This window comes from Anopheles coluzzii, chromosome 2 (assembly GCF_943734685.1).
Source record: "Anopheles coluzzii chromosome 2, AcolN3, whole genome shotgun sequence".
NCBI lineage: Eukaryota > Metazoa > Arthropoda > Insecta > Diptera > Culicidae > Anopheles > Anopheles coluzzii.
In genome coordinates, this window is record NC_064670.1 from 50,973,302 (window position 1) to 50,993,854 (window position 20,553).

Consider the following 20,553-nt stretch of genomic DNA (forward strand, 5'->3'; position numbering starts at 1 on the left):
AGGGTCAACGCAAGTTGGCGATTTGATGCGCTTTACTGTAACGTTCGCAAAGGTTCTTAAAAAGAATCCTTTCTATTTCATCCTTTCGTTGGCTAAAATCTCATTTCATGCTTGATTAGCACATTTAACCCTTTCAGGATAGTGTGTGTTAGTATGTATTCTGGTTTTTGTTGAACCGTTGAAGGACATAAAATATATTTTGGCTTAACATGTGTGCAATCAATTCATCAAACTGGGATCATGGAAAAATATTGTGATAGCCTTGCATGTGTAATGGAGTTTATGCAATTTTTACCATGACAACGGAGTTTTTACTGAAATATAAGAGATGGAGGAGTATGAGAGAGAAAAAATAAAATGTATTCATTTTTAACGTGAAAAATGGAGCTGATTCAGATTTAGAAGAACATTTTGATTATTAAAAATGCTGGCTGATACGTTGGAAAGTATTGCGGTCCAAAATACCTTTACGCTTTTCAGTGTAGCTTGTAATTCCGAAATTAAGGAATCGCTGACGAACAGAGAGTATTAAACTACAAAAAAAAATTTAAAGCCAAGATTGAGTTTTTTTTTTAATTTAAGCAGAGTTATACTGTAACATTTCTAGTAAAGTATACTTAAAAAGAATTAGATAATATTTCCATGTGTTAAGGGGTAAACAATTTGCATATAAATGTTTAACAAATAAAATATGTTTTATACTTACAATAGTTAGTTATGTTCTCATTAAATGCTTTTTATTATATTTTTTCAACGCTATCAACACATTATTAGGATTGTTTGTATTATTATACTCCTTAACTGGGTTGCCAGTTGCTCCAGTTGACACAACAGGTTGTTGTGGTTATATGTTTTATAGAAGCCTTGGACCTCGTGGGTCTTTTTCGCCTCTTGACAGGACAGGTGATATTATGCTGTATCTTTTATAACAGAACACCTCAATTCTTTTTTGCTACCAGCGCAATAGCAACAAAACTCGAAGAACGGAACAACAAACGCATACGTATACAAAAGTTATGAGGAGGATTTAACAGCAAAATAAATGAAAAATGAGGTCGAATTAAACGACACAACAAACGTACAGCATAAACCGTGCTCGTGTCCCAGATCAATGTTTCTTGCTTAGCAATCGGAAGAAGAGATCCTTCCTGTTAGGCCTACGCCGGCACGTGGTATAATAAAACTGACCTGTGCGTATGCTTTATTTTGTCTTCCTGCTCATGACGCTAACACCGGGCCAAAGTCAAACGATGAACGATGAAAAGGTGCACTAACAATTTGTGTTTAAAAAAATTGAACGATCAAACCGTTGCTTTAAGCGGTGGCTTTACGTGTCGCCCTTGTTAGTGGTTAGCATAGTCTGAGGGGAATAACAGGAAAAACGAAGAAAAAAAAAGACGAGCATACTCTGTCTCCCATTGGCAAAGGTGTGGCTCGTGCCGAAGGACCGGTGCCTAATTATGACGAATCGCAGTGCATTCGCTCTGGAAATGAGGCCACTGCTGCATGTGTGATTTTGAGCCGAACCAACACGCAATCAGCTGGTCGTTTGAGGCCTGCGTAGCGTTTCCTTAAGCTTCCACAGTGTCGATGATCCTGCGCCGATGCCAGACATCCCTAGAAGCGTGGTACATTCTACTGCAGCTCATCGATTCTTCCTCTCGTTTGCCTTACCTGATGATTCGCCGGATGGTTTTAGCGAGCGCGCGCTCGTATGCACCGCTCAGCAGGAATCCTTTTGTGAAGGGGAAGCTTTGGTACACCTGCCAAATTATGATACATGGTCGACGCTGTACGCCTGTTCTTTCCTTTGATGATACGGGCGTTTGTTTTAGGCTGGTCGGACGTTCAAAATTTTACACAATCTGACCAGGATGTAAAAAAATTGCCAAGAAGACGATTAAACAGCAGGACCTGCTAAGCCGAGCACGTTAAAAAAAAAGGGACGACGTCAAAATATTACACCACAGTGACATAACTTAACGGCAAACTCGTGGTAATGAAATGTATGCTTCCTTTTTGCTGCAAAAAAATGTGTAAAAAAGATGATCATATTTTTAGGACCAATGTGTGATGCAGCTGGAACGACCACGGCAAAAGAATAGCTGCACACGTGCACCATTAGTGCAGCGTATCACACGCGCGAATCGGAATACAGAAATAGATGGCAAGAAGTTGTGTGCTATTCGTGCTGTAAATCTAACTTGCTACACATTAAAGACTACTTTTTCTCAACAATGCAAGTAGTCACATCCCATGCTTGGCATTAATGAGAAACCCACATTTTTTAAATATTTTTTGTACATTTGTATGCTTTTTTTTATTAATATTTTTTGTCGTGATTTTACATTCTTTCATCCACATTGTTGTTGATATTAATTACAATACTTTGTGTTTGTGCCTCTCTGTCGCTCTGCGTCCGCCGACAGCGATCGATTTTGGGACGCACGGTACCGCACTACCTTTCCGGGGATCGGTCTTAGAGCTATCGGGTTTTTTGGGGGGCGCCATCATCGTGGCACACGCACACGCGTTTAGTTTCTATATAATTTACACATTTATATTTATATTTATCATCATTACATGTATATGTACGCCTATATGCATATTTATAGAGACCGTGATTTGCATGTACGAGGTGAAGAGCGGCTGGGAACGGAAGGGATGTGAAGGGAGTGTGAGAGGAAGGAGAGGACAAGGAGCGAAAGGGACAGGGGAAGGTTGTGAGTTTGCATTTCCGCACCATCGGTGCTCCAATACGCTTACCACAAAGGAAAAGTACACAGTAATACTATTGTATAGTAGTCAACACATCAAAAAAGACATCGTGTAATGAATGTTACTATGTGCGTTTGTTTTTGCGCTGCCAACAACGACGATTCACCGGACGTGGGCTGCTAGGTTGAGCATCTTGTGTGGTTGTGTGTGTGAATGTCTGTGTGTGTGTTACGTACCGCACTGAAGCCCGCCTGCAACTGCACCAGTCGCATTAGCTTCTCACGCACCCACTCGGTGCACTAATTCCTGCTGCTGTGTCTGTATTGTGTGCCCTAACAATTGCTCCTGGATTGCCCTTTTATATGGCCCACGCGGCGTTGCACGTTTTCGATTATCAACTTTATGGTTGCCGTTTCTTAACCTTTTACTATGTACAATAATTTGCGCTAAAAGTTTTTTGTTTGTTTGTTTGTTACGCTGGTTTTGCATTACATTGAACCGCTTTCCCTTGGTAGGTTTTTTTCTGCGATCTTTACAATTGTGCGTTGTATTTTTTGCTCCTGTTATTCTTTTTGTTGTGATGTTTGTCTTGATCACTTTCACATCACTTGCTTTGACTGATTTCAGTGTTTTTTTGTTGTTGTTCTGCTTGTTCATTTGTTTTTTTTTGCATTTTCATTTGCATTTGTGCAACAAACAGACAGTTTCTCTTCCATCTCAAGAAGAGTGCGTTTTTTAACATATACTTTTTGCTGCACCTCTACGATTTGATCCATACTAGTAAGGTGTATGTGTCTGTACAACATAATTTTTCATTGAATGTTTTCACCTTCACAACAACAACACGCTATAGCTTACGCAAATTTTGCTGTTTTGTGGGGGTGTTTTTTTGTATGTTTTTTTGTTTACAATTTTGCTTGTGAAAACATTTTACAGTCTACTTATTTATATGGCATCTGCTTCTGTAACATTTTTTCCCTTTTCCATTTTGTTTACCCTTTGTTTGTGCTAGGTGTATGAACGTTTGGTTTCCGACAGCAATCAAGCGAATGTTTGGGAAAACTTATATAGCTATACATTCGGTTTTTTTACACCTTGCAGGCGCTTACTATGAACACCCAATGTTTGTTGTGCACTCATATGCGCATAAAGAAACAAGTGTACTGTAAATTGAATGTGGATAAATAAATTACACTAATCTTAAACGAGAGGTGCACTGCAAATCATTTGCTGCGGTCAAACTACGCGCTGTACGCTTTGATGCGTTTAAAAATAATATTTCACTCAAAAACAAAACAAAAAGACTGCAGTGGAAAGCGCAGCTAGCTGCTGCTTTCAGATAATTGAAACTAAGAAAATTGCACTTTCCTCCACTGTTATCCTTTGCTACAACACCCACCCCACCCCATACTGCTCCCAGCGTGACACAATGTGGTGGGTTAGTTGGTTCATGTTTTCTGTTGGAGTTGTTTGTAATTCCCCCTTGGCGGGACTTTCTATTTTGTAAATTGGAAAGTTTTCCCTCATCTTGAACCCTTTTTTCTGTTTAAAAACCAATTTCCCTCTTTTCCATAGCACATTCCAGTTTACTATGCAAAACACGAAACGAAACATTGCATTGCAATGCCAAGAGTGGTAGTGATTTTGTTTTTGCAACATTCCACCCGTTGCGACGCTGGGACACTTGGCTGGCTTTCGTACAGTTGAATTCACTACTTCCTTACCAGCTAATCAATTGTAACGTACATCACTGTGTTTTGTCTGTGTTTTGTTGTGCATTTCACATGCGCACAGTGAATGCACAGCCAGAGTGCACTGGATGCCTTCCGTCCGTCCATTTGTGCTGCTGCTGCTGTTGCTTTTGTTTGTGCGCGTTAGTTTCTATTCGGCGGATCGTTTTTCCCAGTGTTTTTTTTTGTAAAAAAAACCAACACCAATACTGGGTGTTTTTATCTGTTTTGTTGCTGTGTTACCTTTCGCCTAGTTCTATGCCAGTTGGTGAACATTGGTAATTTATCGGATTTTCAATCGTATCTATAAAAACACAAAGCGTAGATCAACTGTTGGCTTTGTTTTCTCACCAGCAGTTTTTGTGTTTGTTTGCTTGTTTGCTATGTTTCACGTCGCTCCAACTTCGGACATTTTGGGGCCTGGTGCACTAAATTCGATTTAACTTGCGCTCATCATTCGCTTGGTTACCTTGCCACGCCTGCCTGAACCCTCCCACCAACTTTCCTTTTACCTTTTACACCTGCTGGGATGCAAACGGAAGTGATTCTTCCCTGACTTACCTTCGACTGAACGCACACGTTTCTCCTATTCGTCGGATGGTTAAAGTCCGCCGTATATATTTCACCTACACGGTAATCTATGAAAATCATTAATAATACTGAACCGGTGCTCGATCGTCCTCTGGATCGAGAAACAGAGAGAAACGCTCTTGCCAGAAGCAGGAAAGCGTTCCGCAATTAATTCCTGTTTTGTGATGAATGGTCTCTGGTCTCTCCCAGCAGCTGCCTCAAGTAACTCAAGCAGCTCGGGGGAGTTTTTGAACTGTTTTGAATGTTGCTACTATTAGCGTTGCGTTGATGAAGAAGACATTGTACGAAGTTGGCTGGTGACTAGAAGCGCGCGCATATGCGACAAATGAGCACAACCGGGCGAACGTTGTGCGTGTGGACAGTAAGAAGAGTCTTGAAGTGGATGCCGGGTTTAGATTTGTACTTGACTTGCGGTCGCTAAATGCAATTGATGGGGGTGCAGGTGTAGCTGGCTGGCGACGGTCGTATCGTGATGATGCTCGTGCAGCTGATGCAGCGATCCAAGATGATGCTGTTCCAGAAGTGAGGCTGCATTCGCTATCGACGACAGGGACGAGCTGGACGATGGCGATTGTTGCAGCTGATGGGTGGATTGTTGATTTTGGTGTTGCTGCAACAGTAGCTGCTGTTGTTGTTGCTGTTGCTGCTGTTGTTGCTGTTGTTGTTGTTGCTGCTGCTGCTGCTGGTGCGAAAGGGCCGATTGGTGCTGTTGCTGGTGTTGCTGCTGGAGTTTCGGTGAGGTGCTAAACTCGAACAGGTTAGTGTTAAAGTTACCGGTGCTCCATCACGTGTACTCCGAACGCCAGCTCTGAGGGAATGATTAGGAAATAAGAGATTGAAAGAATAGTGTTTTAGTAAAACAGACAAACGATGGTTCGTAATACATTTTAAAATATATATGAACGAGAGATGGTCTAAGAGTCTGATGTTTTTAAAATCATACTAACAAAATGAAAGAGTTCAATGTGCATTTCACATGGCTAATAGTTTAAAATGCATTAGAATAATGTACTCACCATTGAATTAAGTCCTAGATGGTACGATTGCGAATGCGGGACGACTCCTCCACCTAACGACCCAGCACCGCCGAATCCGTTCTGCAGTCCGCCGGAAGTTCCGAGCGCTCCCATGCCAGTCGTATACCACCCACCGTGCATGTGCGTATGTGCTGGGTGTAATCCTCCCGATAAGTGGCTGTGTTGTCCTGTAGAATGAGCAGAATGAAGAATATTGCAATCGAAATTATAGTTTATCAATTTTAAGGGTTTTTTAATTAATAATATTATTAATATTATAATATTGGTTATGAAATTTGTACAGCAAGCATTTGCTGTTTGTTACATACCCATTGAACCGGGGAACGCACCGGGGAAGGAGGGTTTATGGTCGAGCGGCTTCATCAGATCTCCAAGATGACCGCCGAGCGGAAGACACGAGCCAGGGATTCCTTTCTTTTTCTTCGATTTGGACGAGAGCTTCCGATTTCGCGTCTGAATGCCTTCCTTTTTCATCGTCAGCGGTCGATTTACCTAGGAATTGGAGAAAAGGGGAGGAAAGGTTACCTTAAAAAATTCTGCAACTTCTTCTTAATTATCTTTTTATATAAACTATTTAAAATACATTCAATAGATACATTCAATTCTCTTGTTAGCTCTTTAGTGGAATAAATGACAATTATCGTTAAACTCAAACCATCTATACGAAGGAAGCAACGTATCTTTGCATGCCATCGTGGCAAGTGCGCGAAAGACCACCAAAGTGGCCCGTTTGGTCCGATAGTGCACAGACGCGTGCGTTTGTTTGCCCATTTGTACCCCCGGCCTCGGTACAGTGAGCGCCGCCTCGTTGCGCTCGATTTAACGGGATGTGTTTCCCGGATTCTACGATGGGAAGAGCACGCGTTCTACTGGTAGCTCGCACGCGCCGCACAGATGCCTTGCGGCCCTAAATTACCTACTACCTCGGCCGCGGCAAGTGGTTCGACCAGAGCGAGCGATCCGAGCTAAATGCCGCGTAAACGATGCCTACGACTATGATACTGCGACCCACGGGTGGCAGTTTCGTGGAAATCTCTGCCACTGCTACTCAATCGGGTCGATTCTTTCGCCTTTGCCCAGGTTCCAGGCGGCAACATCCATCGGTGGGATCGGTTGTGAGCATCCGGGCCATAATTAGCCGAATGATGTGTGGGGTGAAGGAAGGGGAGAGAGCGTGAAGGAGATAGCGGGGATCAGATCAGGAGTACGGCAGGGAGTTCGCCTTCGCGCAAACCATATGAAATAAATCTTGATGCAAATCAGCATTCCTGCGAATGCGTATACCCTTTCGCTCAGGGCGATCAGGGTCACCCTCCGATCGTCACCGTCACCCGTCGTCGGATGAAATCGAGCGAAGTTATTAAAGCGTTAATTGGCGTTCTGTACGCTACATCTAACTTCATTACGAAAATGAGAAGCGCTCGGTTTTGGTACGTGTGTGAGTGTTGCTGTGGGGCACTGAATCCTACTGGGAGTTCTGGCTTTCTCCAACGAGCATCCTGGCACTCGCTGCCCAGACCGAAAACCTCGCGCCGGTCTGCCGAAAGCGGATAAATGGTACTGATGATTTTTCGAAGATAAATTGAATCATTAAAATTTCTTTAATTACGAAAATTTTCATCCCCCCATTCGGGATTGGGCGAATCGGTCGGCGCACTGTCGCAAGCTTATTATCGAGGTTACACTCAGTATAAAATTTGTTCTTTGCTTATTCATTTTTTTAAGTTGATAGGCGGTTGCTGCTACTGCTGCTTGCCTTCTTTTTCGGTGGAATACTCTGATACTACCCGAGATATTGGGCCAGCACCACGGTGACTGCGTAACGTTAGCCAGATTCTCAGATTGGCCGAACGGATAACGATCTACAGCGGCAGATCGCCAATCTCTCATCTTTCATCTTGCTACTGCACACCAACTGCACTTCATGGCGACCGAAATGTGCTCGAGAGCTCGAATTTCATCTTTGAAAAACCCATACAGAAAACGCACACAAAAGCGCAAACAAAATGTAACGAAAAATGGCTCCAGCAGATTGCACACTAATGCTGTGGCGTTCGGCAAATTTTAGCTATAAACACGGTGAAGCAAGTGCATGTTGTTGATGCTGCTTGTTAGAATGACGGTTACGGCCCTTCAGTTCCGGATTATTTTTGATCAAAAAGGTTAACCCTTGCGAGTATTAAATCTTTCCGTGTCCTTTCCACGTCGGATGTAGGGGGTTTGAACTGCACTTTTTTGATCGCAATCTTGCATGATTCTTCATTTCCTGCCTACCATCAATTGTTGACGCAGTCCTACCTTTTTCCGACTCCTTCGCCACAGTGCTGCTCTATAGCTGAGTAAGAGGTTTCCCTCCACGCAAGACACGTTTAAATCTGTCAATTGTCAAATTGCCTTGGTGCAATGCAATGCCAGCAGCAGAAGGAGAACGTAGTCCTACGAGAACAGCGCTTGCAGTAGGACACAATCTGGGTGCGGTTGGGGATTGTTTGTGCAGAACAGGAACAATCAAAGAGCAGTGGATAAACCTCCTGCGACGTTTCAGGTAAGGATATGAAGGTGAACCCACTTATCGATGTCAAATCATCGGACGCAGAAGGGACGGATCTTTTGCAACGGGTGCGGAACAATCCAATCTGCAATTGAAACTATTTTTGCCAGCGCTTTTGTGTATTGAGTGGTGTTATTCTTGTACTCATTTTGAATGTTTCCTTTTTTTTTGGCTTTTGGTCGGTTTTGTTGAAATGGTACATTGTGTTATATGAAACTTCATACGGATTAGAATGCGGCAATCGTTGGCACAAGAGTATCAATTACTTCCCAGTAGTGGGAATGGATGCAGTAACCGAACCCGACATAGTGTTTGGTGATTTTGGATTAGATCTTAGCTCTCTATTTGATGATCTCTTCTTTTCTATGTGGAATCAATAAACCAATTTATTTGATAATTTAATTGATCTTCATCGGAAGCTTCTGGGTTGAGGTATTAAACCGTTGGCTGTAGTCGGAGCATTGCATATTGCACCTACGGCACACTGCATTAGCCATTTTGTAAGCAACACAAAACAAACTTGGTGCCACACACATCGTCCAGCTTCTGCGAGGTAGGTCGCGAGATTGCAATCGTATTTGTCATTCAAATTAAGTTCATACGTCGTCTGAAGGATGATAATTATCGCTCTTGCCTGGGTGTTTGCGCACATTATCCTACGGCCAAGCGGTGCATACGTGGGCGAATATAGTTCCTTTGCCACCTCTCTGCTCAACACCATTGACAGCTGTCAGATGATGGTTGATAAACGCCAGTTGAATGCAGTAAGATTGCTTCTCCATAGATCCCCTCGCTGATGGTGATAATTGTGACTGAGCTTCATCGAAATTGTAAATCACACACACGTACGATTCGATACGATGCTTCTGGATCATTGCGTTCCAGGCAGAGATAGTGGTGCAGTAAGCCCACTTATCTTGCGAGCATGCAAAGCTCGCCCTACCCTAGTGCCCGTGTGGCTATAAAGATTGATTAATCGAATCGAAAGATTGGTTGCCGTAAAGGCAATAAAAACGCACGTAACAATATATAATTACATCACGAAAGCAGCAATCGACACCATTGATAAAGGGTGTTCAAAAGTGTGCGGTTGAAATTTATTTTGAGACAAGCGCACACAATACCAGCCACAGCGCAAGTCTTGCCAGCGACGTTGGTTTCTCCCACTGGCTAATCACAATTCCCGGTGATGTGCGATGAGCATTGAGTTAAAATTACGCTTAAGAACACATTTTTACAGCCACTAATCAACGCTAAGTAGATTGTGGTTGCGATGGGATGCGATAAGATCGGCTTGAAGATCGCGACGTGTCCACGATAAGGGCCGAGGACGAAATCATGAGACACTTTGCGATCGGGTTCATCATTGCCAGTGAATTGCAGTGTGTGGTTGTGTGTCGTTTTTAGGGAGCCGAGCTGGCCATAACATGACGAAATACACGTCGATCCAATCGGTAGCCCGGTGAGCGAGCCTGCACGCACTGGACGTGCTAGATGTTATCGGGCCGGAGGAAGCAGTATACGGCAATTCCGATTAGGGATTCGTGTGACAATTGGTTTTATGGCCCACCTGCACTGATGAACGCTTCGCTAAGGTAAGCGGCCAAGGTGGTACAGCTTCGGACATTATCGTGTTGGTTGATGCCCCGTTAAAAAATCATTATGGGGTAATTTTCTTAACAAACAATCATCAACGCTTGGGGGAGACGGAAAGATGGGGCTTTTCCAACGTGGATGTCAGTTTTGCCGTTTTTAATTCACTTTAAACCAGTCTGCTGGGAGAGAAACGGAAGAGGTGAGGGAAAATGATACTTCCTCAAATCTCACTAACATTTCATTATCTCCGCTCCCTTCCTTCTCTTCTTCAACTTCTTCCTCTTGAACTATTCATAAATTCCACCCAAGATCCCGGGCGCCCAAAATCCAAACATAACCCCAAGTTCAAAGCCACACAAACACATTTTAATGATAATTACTATTATTACGGCCATAACAATTCATTTATGCTGCGCTAGGCACATCGTGGTAATATTTCAATATCACCATGTGGCGCTCCACTCCGCCTCTGCTTTCACCCAGCATTTTTACACACACAAACACATACGTACCCAAACCCATACACCGACGAAGGAAAACTGTGCTTTGTTGGACACATTTTGCCTCTGCACTTTTGGATTTTCTTTCTTTATGTTATCATCGGACAAACGTAAAAACCGTCACCGTGCTGAGGCAAAATGTACTACGTGATGGAAAAGTCCAGCATGTGCCTGTTGTGTTGTGTTGCATTTCTTTTCCTCGCTTGAGTTAACTCAAAGACAGGGGATGGGTTTCGTTGTGAAACGGGTTGATTTGAACTTAATGTACTTTTAATTTTTAATGCTTTTTTTGTTTTTTACTTTGCCATTTTTTGCCTCACCATTGTGTTCACCATCGTCTCTCGCTTGGCGAAAAATAGATGTACACTTCCTTTCAAGCCCGTAACACGATGGTCCATCGTTTCATGTAAACCATTTCTGAGAGTTTGGCCCGTTACTGGAGCGTTACTCGAGAGTAGAATGCTAACGGGTCACTGCGGTTTTGGCTTTCCTTGCACTGTGGCAACATAATCCACCCTCGAAAACTGTACCAAAAAGCCGTGTCACACGCACACATTAACATCCCATTCTACTTCCCATGTTGGGCTTTATTTTGGGGGGAGGTAAAAAATTTGCTTCCGTTGCATGAGGCTCCCCTTGTGCTCTCTGCCAGCTACAAGGGCCGAACGTACAGGGTCAAGCGTGCACTCGGTTAGTTTTGCATAAATTTGAATAATTACTTTTTCATTCAATTTCATTACGGCAAAGCCTCTATCATTCACGCTTGGAACCCATGGAACGCATTATCTATTTGTATGTTTCCACTGTTACAGCTCGTATCAAAATAACTTCAACACATTGTTACTGTGGAAGGGTATTTGGGTTGAGCAAAATTGTGTACAAATTAATATTAGTTCGACACAAAATAAAATCCACAATGCAGGATGCATCAGTAAAAAGATGGCAAATTAAAGAAACCAAACCCAGTAATTTCAAATCCAAAATCTTCCGTATTACATTTTCCTCATGGAGCGAGACGGAACCTCAAAAGCGGTGGCCTTGTAACGCGCTAACCCATTGCGAACCAATTTTCTCGCGATCGTATTTATGGCAACTGTCGTGCAGGCTGGTCTGACTGCATGTCCAGGCTGGTGTGGTGGCGCATAGAGAAGTTTTTTTTTTTCACTACCACCTTGTGGCTACCACCTTGTTCCCATCACCAGGGCCGGGGCGTTCGGCTTGGCTGTCTTTTCAACTGTCAGTCAAAAGGCCGCGGACACCGCTGACAAAAGCTGACAACCATCCGTAACCATCGGATCGGTAATGGACGCGGTATCATTATGCTTTCGCTTTTATGCCGCCCATCAGATGATGCGACGGTTGAGAAGTGAAGGTTGTGAATGCCGGTTGACAATTCTTGCACTCTGCTCGCTTCCCGTGGTTGTGATTGTCCGAAAAGGTGCGCTACGCTCCGGTGCTGATCGCTGTCCTGTTAGTGGGCCCTTATTGATTGCTGAATGCGCGCCAGTACGTGGACTAATTTCATGGTCGACCCTCTTGCAAAACTGCAAGTGACTTGACTTTTCCAGTATCCAACTACCGTTTGGTTTAGTTTCTTACCGTTTTTCTAATTTCCTAGCAGCGTTCAACAACGATTGCTGAAGAAGTGTTTTAATCTTCCCTCAATTTCCTGAACCCAACGATCCTTCCTCACCATTAACACTCATGACACATTCAATTTCATGAATACACAGTACAAGCTCAAGGAAGGAAACGGATTGTTCGGCAATGAGCATGAACCAGCCCTCCGTAGTTCCACTTCTTGTTCCACTTCAGCTCAAGCGGAGGGTAGCAGCATCAGCTATTCTTTAATATTCATTGTACCATCGATGCGAGTCCGGTCCGAAGTTCTCCACCTCCAAAACCACCCTCCGAATCAGAACGAATCAGAAGTAAATCAATCTTATCGCAACTTCCCAAACCATTTACACCCTATTACCGTTCCATGAGCGGTCCGAGCAGTTCCTAGGGTGCAGGAGCTGAAGGCAGATCACTGCAGATTGATTATCCTTTTGGCAGCAGTGACGTTTTGGTGGAAAATCTTCCCTTTCCCAGTGACACACTCGGCAAACGATGTGTGCAGCAAACCAGGAGCTAAATCACATCCTCCAACACGAACCAGCCGGGCGTGCCTGCAAGGGGACGTGTGCGCCACGACACTCTATAAGCGGTTTTTGTGGCAGTGAACAACGCGCCACCCGACACGTGCCAGAAGTATGAAGCATTATAAGCTGCACCCCTCGGTGTAGATAATAGCTGGTATCGGGCTGGTTAGCTACCTATCTGTATCTTTGCCAACCAGACGCAGATGAAGGGCGATTAGGGGATGAAGTTAATTTCCTGTTCAAAGATTTGATTTCATTTTTTATCGCACCACCACACATCGCCCAAACCACCACGGATGGATGGTGTTGGCTCAATTTCCTCATTTTCATTTTCATCGCCAGAGTAAACTATTTGCTTTCAATTAAAATAAATCCTTCAAAAAAAGGGGATCTATTTACATTTCGCTAGCCAACTCGTACACGAGTAAAGTAAAGCGGTGTGTGATTTTGATGATCGTGTTTTGGGATTTCAGAAGTAAAACTTCCTTTTGCATAAATAGTACAGTATCATTAAGGCTCGCGCTAGTACGGTACCATGAAGCACAAATCGTCCTCCCGGATATCCTTCATCACATGCATACGAATATTAATCGCTTCCGTGTCCCATTCCGGAGCGAACACACAGGAATCGACCGATGGGGAGAATGGGTAACGTTCTCCTGCAATCTTCCTTCACATCTTGGCCTCCCCCGGAATGGGTCATTATTTCCCCTGTCCCTACCCCTGTAGATCAGCATGGCAGTTGGGTAGTAAATTTTATTGCTTCGACCCTCCGGCCAGCCGGAAGCGCACATCGGAAAGCGAACATCGGATCGAACGCCGGATAATCCACGCCACTGGGATGTGTCGTTCGTCCTGTTGTCCCGCAATGATGACGATGATCTTCCCGTGCCGTGGGATTGATTAAGTTCTTCGGTGCGCGATTTATTGCATCCTACAGCGTGCAACTGCTGCCAGCCAAGTGGCGACGCATAATAACACTGGTATAACCCGGTCCATCGACCGGTCCCCGGTAGCAGTACTTACGTTGTGCAGCTTGTAGTAGAGCCCGCAAGCGTTGCAAACTGGTTCGCCGCCCTGATTCCTTCGCCACAGGGTGGTGGTGGTCGTTTTGCAGTTGGCGCACGATGTTCCCGCACGTCGGGCGGCACTTTGAAGCGACTGAAAGTAGTGGAAAGAAAGGGGAAAAATGGGAAAATTAACAATCATACATCAACATTATCGCTCCACTCAAAGGCGAAAACATTTCCCTTTGAGAGTGTGTGTGTTTTTTTTGCACGTATGTATCCATGCGACCACTTGCAATTATTGACAGCAAGCCAGCGTCCTAGTGATGCTTACTTGCCTTGCCTGCAAGAAGCTGCTAAATCTTCACCATTTGCCTTACGAAACAGCCTCATCGCACAATCTACATGACATTTATAAAGTTCTGGAATTTTACCACCCCGAAGCGAACGGGCGTTTGAAAACGCGAGCTTAAGCTGAAACCTAAAACCTGATCCACCGACCTTACCTCCGATGTGGGAAAGCGCATCGGATCCCCCTCGGGAAAACAATTACGCTCGGAAATTGATTTATTACACCACAATGCCGCCTGCTCCGGTGCTTCTAGCCTTGGCTGATCGATCGATCGATGGGCTGTTCAGTTTGAAAATCGCAACCTGAACAATTTTGATTTGGTACCGACACTCGGGTTTCTTTCTTCCCTGAGGCGAGGAACAATTTGAGGACAGTCGAGGAACCGGAGGAAGTGACCGGTGATGGTGTGTCTAATTTTGCTCAATTTTAGCCCGAAACGATGTTGCGCACTGCTGTGAAGCTAGTGGACATGGGTCGTTGGGCTTTGGGTTTTATTGTACGTCTGTAAGCCTGACGGTAAGGTTCGGCCTGTTCAGCTAGCCTTCGGTCCCCCCGTGTTTGGCCTTGATAACGCAGCGCTGCCCTGTACAGCAGAGAAGCTACCGAAACATGTTTAGTGACATAAAATTTCACCACATCTAAAGCTCATCACGTTGATTTGATGGGTTTTGCTATTAATTCGGTGCACATGACTTTTACGGCCTACCGACAAAGGCACATTATTATGGATTTTGTTATGCCGTTCGTTCCTCCAATTGAGAGTGCATTTACGAATGTCCAAACATCGTAAATCGGTTCGTTAGTCAATCATCACATGTCGTGACAGTCATCAAGAGAAATATGAAATATGTGTGTCGTTCCTCAAAGCAAAGCAGCCACTGTAACGTACTGTGTTGTTTATTTTTTGTCACCTAATTCAATCCACCCTGTAGTGTTCCGCCTATCACTCAACTCATTATATAAGATGGGTTAATTAAGATGTTTGAAACACTTCAACGATGCACCGTCTAGCTTGATGCGTTTGTACCATCACTCGGAATGCAGTGCCATTGTCTTAAAAGTTTGAATCTAAAGTTTGATTGCTACATTTTGTTACGCTATGTATTCCTTTTTCCTCACTGGGCGACCATTTATAATGCAGATGAGCGATCGCTTCCTATGCCTACTATTATTAATAATCTAATGCCACCAAAAACAAACACTATGATGAGCTTTTTAAAAGCAATAGAAATGAAACTAATGTCCAAAACTCTCCATCATGACCGGTTCGCGTGCGGACAGGGTTGACTGAGGCTAGATAGGGGTTTCTCGTGTTGCCGAACTCATTAATATTTAGTGGTTTGTTGTATTGTTCCTGTCTTTCTTTTTGTTTTGCGCTTGCCGGAGCAAACAACTGGCCAACCTTTTGTGTCTCTCGCGAACGAGGAAGAAATTGTGTGATGTGTTTTGCTGGCTTTAAACTTCAAACGCTCTGGATGATGGATTGGCTTAACACTATAATTGTCCGCGATTGCTTTAGCTTTGGGTTTTTCGCTTCTTAAATCGAGCCTAGCGCGTTTAGATAATGAACGAGCAGTGAACATGACAAATGAAGTATCGTTGCATAAATGTGTTATTTTACACGATACGAAATAATGGTTTCATGTTATTTTTTGTTCCTGCGCAATGCTTTAATCATGCTTCTTTGAGATTTAAAAAAGATTGAGCATCTAGTTGATACTCTTTCTGTACAAAAAACAGAAAATGGGGAGCTAATAAGTTAATGATTTTTAGTGGAAAATGAAAGTGAGTCGTGGATAAATAATGGATCCAAATTTCATTTCCTAACCACACCCAGGTACAGACGCGACGCTCATGCACTCTGTCTTGATTACAAAATAAATCCCATTTCCGTGACGCACACTATTTATTCGAATGTTTCCTCCCCGCTTGGTACCGTCGCAACCCTCCACGCTTTCGTACGAGATCCGGACATACACATGCACACACACCTCGAATTTGGTGTGGAAAATGGTACAAAAAAAGAAAGAAAGTTAACCCAAAGGCCCGGAACACTATTCCTATTCCACCGTTATCCTGGCAGCGGATTGTCGGATCATTTCCGCTGAACGCATTCCGATGGCAATATCATTCGCATAACGATCCGCTTGGTGTCCACGCTCTCGTTACCATACCCATTCTTGGCAGGAAATTCCCGTAACATCACCCCGCACTATTCTCGTTGTTCCTCCCAAATCGGCAGGGGCACCATTTTTCGGGGTGAAAATGAGTCGAATGTTATTGAGTGTGTGGCGTGTGTATGTGTGTGCTCGTGGTTATCGATCGAAGCAAAAGTTGGAGGGAAGGAACGATTTTCCCGTACAAGCTCCCATTCCTCCAACGTCACGCCAGGTTGCTGCTCATCGTGGTGACATTAATTATGACCAAATTAAATGTTGGAAGCCACATAACACGAACCAGGACAGTACAATCCCAGGAAACACAACAATGAACGGATGGTGGCAAAACGAAACTCTCTCGGGGACAGCAATAGTGAAGGCCTTTTTTTCCATTTCGCGTCCCAATGTCAGCCGTTTTCCTGATGGTGGTGGTGGTGGTGGTTGATATGAGTTTTAGCACGCAGTTAACCATAAACTCCGACGCGTCAGCCTTCACATACACACACTCAGATACACACCAACCCGATCGGATGGTTGGGAAATCGGGTGTTGGAAAATCGATAAAATCCATTTTGTTTTTCCTCGCCCTGCACCCCACACCAAACACCCTCCATTGTTGCGCCGCAGTGGGTGGAAAAAGGGCATTTGAAAGCGATCGTTCTCTTTCACTCTGTCGCATATGTATCGTTTCGCTCGTTTCGGTCGTTCAAGCGCGACAGACAATTGCGTTGCAATCCCCCCCCCCGGCATCGAAGCACTCCACGGCACCGACGACGCGGTGATGCTTGTTGGGCGAGTTCGCGCACAAAACAGAGCAAACGCGCCCGCGTAAATGTCAAAGTAAAACAAAAAGAGAGTGAAAAAACATCGCGCCTTCCGACGGTGCTTGCGAGATGCGAGAGCGAATACACGAGCTGGAGAGCAGCAGCGGCAGCGAAACCGCGAGCAAAACGCCATTTCCACGCCTACTTTTCAAATCTCGATCGAAAGTCCCTAGTGTGCGAGAAAGATGGCGCGAGATGGCGCTCTGTATCGATACTGCATGAAAGTGCAGTGGATGCAGTTTGGGTTTGGTGCGTGGGAGGGAGGAAGGGATTGAAAGTTCGGTTGCTTCGCTTGGTGGTTCCTGACAAAGTTTCGTGTGGTATTTTGGATTTCTGGGAGCTTTGACACAGCACGGAGAAGGTTGGCGATGTTTTGACAGCTTGTGCGTAAGAGCGCAAGCAAGCACATGCGAATGGCGTAACCAAGGCAACGCCAAACACCAAACACGCTGCCAAGCCGGTGGCGTCCTTTGCGGCGTCCGTTTCGTACGCTTGGCCTAGCTGTTTGGTGTGAATAATGGATGAAGCCTGCCAGCAGAGCAGGAGCACGAGGAAAAGGAGGATGACGAAAGGTAGAATGGATGACGCACGGCAAAGCGGAAGCGTTGCAGGTGGTCAATCAAGGACCGGCTTTTTGGGGCTCAAACCACAGGCAATACACGGTGGGCCTACGAACGTAGTGGTAGCAGTAGTAGCAGTAGTAGTAGTAGTAGTAGTTCATCAATTTTGTATCCCCACACAATCCTCATCACTGGGCGGGAAGAAGATGGATGATGATATTGCCCGTGTTGGTTGCGGTCATACGGCCTCTCCGATGGCAATGAACAGAACTCCCCTAACATGAGAAGGAAACGGGAAACATCGGAGAAGGGAAAAACAGTGCTTGAATGTATTGGGAGCTAGGCCACCGTCGGGAGGCCACCAGAACCTGCGCCTGTCAAACTGACATTAACCCAATTAAAAGCATAACGAGCCCTCTCGTACGTCATCGTGCTCCCGGTTCCTGAATCCATTTCACGCATGTCACTCCCCGGGCCTGCGGTCCCGGGCGTGCTCTGACCCGGGCTTCAGAAGATCCAATCCAATCCAATTCCAATCCATCAATCCAGTAATTGTTGTTTTCGTTTGCTAAGCCACCGCACGCCACTTGTTCCGCTCGCACTGCCGCTCTACCACCGCACCAAACACCAAATGGATGTAAGCTTTTGGGAACGTTCGAGCTGTCAAACGATTTGGTCCCTCACGCCGGACCCGTTCGGGCTCGGTGGTCAGTCAGATTTCTTTTGTGTTACTGTGCTGTTTACGGCGGGGATGGATGGATCAAAACGCTAAAAAGAGCTAGAACATGAGCGAAGCAGCTAGATATCGCGTGGTTTCGTGTCATTTCCATATCCTTGCTCCATCCGGAACGGGTTCCGGTTGCGTTCCGGGTGCTCCAGCACAACCGGGTGCGTCCGGATTTAAGCATTTTTCTCCTCTGTTCACCTCCGCTCCGCCGCGTGTCGAACAAGTGAGGGTCAAAAATCGATCAGCTCACCACAACACCGCTCAGTAATATCCGTATCGAAGTGCGCGAGCACAACGGAAAACACCAGATGGAAGCTGGCACGGGACAGGCACACAGCCACAGCGTCAACTGTCAACAAAGGTGTTATTAATTGGTTTTTATCTGTGAGCGAGTATCGATTTCCGAAATCAGCTTTAATTAAACGCTGGTTACCCTGAGGGGAGTGGAAGGCTGTAGGGATGGTGTAGGGAGGGCAACACGAAACCAGTAACCAGTGGGCCTCCTCTCGGGCTTCTCGGGACTTTCCGGGATGGACGATTTGAGGGTGGTTTTCGGGCGAGTCGTGGCGTGGAGGACCTGTTTGACGGAAACTGGTTCCAATCGATCGACTTTCGATCGCTACACCAGGGCCCGGGCGAGCACCGTGTTTGTCTATTCATGTTTGTCATATTTTGGCCTGCCGTAACTGGTGGCAGTAATGCTCCGCTAGTTCACGCCTGCGAGCTTTGTTCCCTTTCGCCCTCGATTGTCGCTATGTCGTATGCGTGGTGCCGATTTAAACGATTCAAATTAAATCATTTCAGCTCGCGAGATGATGCGACCTGCGGGATTTCATCGTTGTGCCGGCTTACGGTCTGCGTGGGAATGACATTAAGATTGAGTGGCATTAAATTTGCTTGACAGTGGTGGATTGGGTGCGAAAATAATATTATTCTCGTTGAGATACGATCGGGCACACAGGAATTGGCTACTTGTGCGTTAATCGATTTATTTTGATTGCATTATTAAAAAAAGATAACAACACGATGGAAGCAGACAAGATATTTCATGATCACGGGCTGCTCCACGGGTCGTAATTGGAACGAAATTTTGCATTACGATATGCTTTGGGTGTATCATAGGTTCCCCAAGCAGAAGAATGATGCTGTACTTAATTGAGAAAACTCCCCCTTCATTAGATACCGATTATCGGAAGTTAAATATTTTCGATCAACCCCTGCACCGGGCCAGGAACTTTTTGCACCAAGACACAACCAGCGTAATCACCGTCACGCAACGTGTAGGAATCGTGCCGTGCCCAGAAACCGAAGGCCGTACCGAACGTGGGATTCGCAAGAAATGATTTGAAATGAGACATAAACGAAATAACGACGAAATGGGTAGCAAACGGGCCCACCATGTATGTGTGCGTTTTTGTGCCTGCCGAAAGGAAGAAGGCTCAGGCAGGCAGGAATCCAAGTATATATGCGTGTATAAATTAGAATCGAAATAACGCGCTATCGGTACGGTGAGATCAGCTACCAATTAAAGTTGACAGCTGGGTCACATGTACGTGCGAGTATGGCTGCTTCTCCCCTTTCTTTTCCAACGCCGGTTCTGGCCCGGACGCCCCAAGCGAGTGTACAAAACCCGCTCTAAGCGAAACCGAGGGATGCTGCCCAAAGAGCGAGGAGCTCGCCATCCCGCCATGCCCCAAGGATAAGGACGCGGCCTAGGAAAGGATATATCCCTCCGAAATTTCTTTGTTCTTGAACCTTGTTTCATCGCGCCCAAGACAATCCTTGGTACGAAAAGCGACTCGCCGGTTTGCGTGTGTTTGTGCGCAGGAGGAAAAAAGCACTTTAGACAAGAGTATCCTTAAATCCTCCGAAACAATTCCCCGTCCCGCACATTCTCCGGTCCCTGTCCCAGATCGGACCACTTGGATGAAATTGTAGAGAAGATTATTTTAAGCACACGCTTTGTATGTATGCATGCTATATGGGCACGTGTATACATATATATATATGTGTGTGTGTGTAGGTAGGTACTTATACACCACACCAAATGATAACGA

At 45.1% G+C, this 20,553-nt stretch overlaps 2 protein-coding genes across 3 annotated transcripts in view; both read right to left on the reverse strand.

The window, feature by feature from the left end:
* Nucleotides 1-3,279: 3,279 nt before the first annotated feature.
* On the reverse strand, nt 3,280-5,823 carry LOC125906879 (myb-like protein Q; the record flags this gene model as incomplete). Its single annotated transcript, XM_049607700.1, has 1 exon — nt 3,280-5,823. A coding segment is annotated over one exon (393 nt), but the record flags the coding sequence as incomplete, so codon positions are not given.
* The window catches only part of LOC120949191 (GATA-binding factor C), a 96,430-nt gene continuing 81,610 nt past the window's right edge, over nt 5,734-20,553 (reverse strand). For both annotated transcript variants that reach the window (XM_040366288.2, XM_040366287.2), the window contains exons 5-8: nt 13,894-14,028; nt 6,385-6,568; nt 6,056-6,243; nt 5,734-5,847 (exon numbers count right to left, since the gene is read on the reverse strand). In XM_040366288.2, coding sequence (XP_040222222.2) covers nt 5,824-5,847; nt 6,056-6,243; nt 6,385-6,568; nt 13,894-14,028 — 531 coding nt within the window. In that variant the 3' untranslated portion in view covers nt 5,734-5,823. The remainder of the gene's footprint in view (nt 5,848-6,055; nt 6,244-6,384; nt 6,569-13,893; nt 14,029-20,553) is intronic.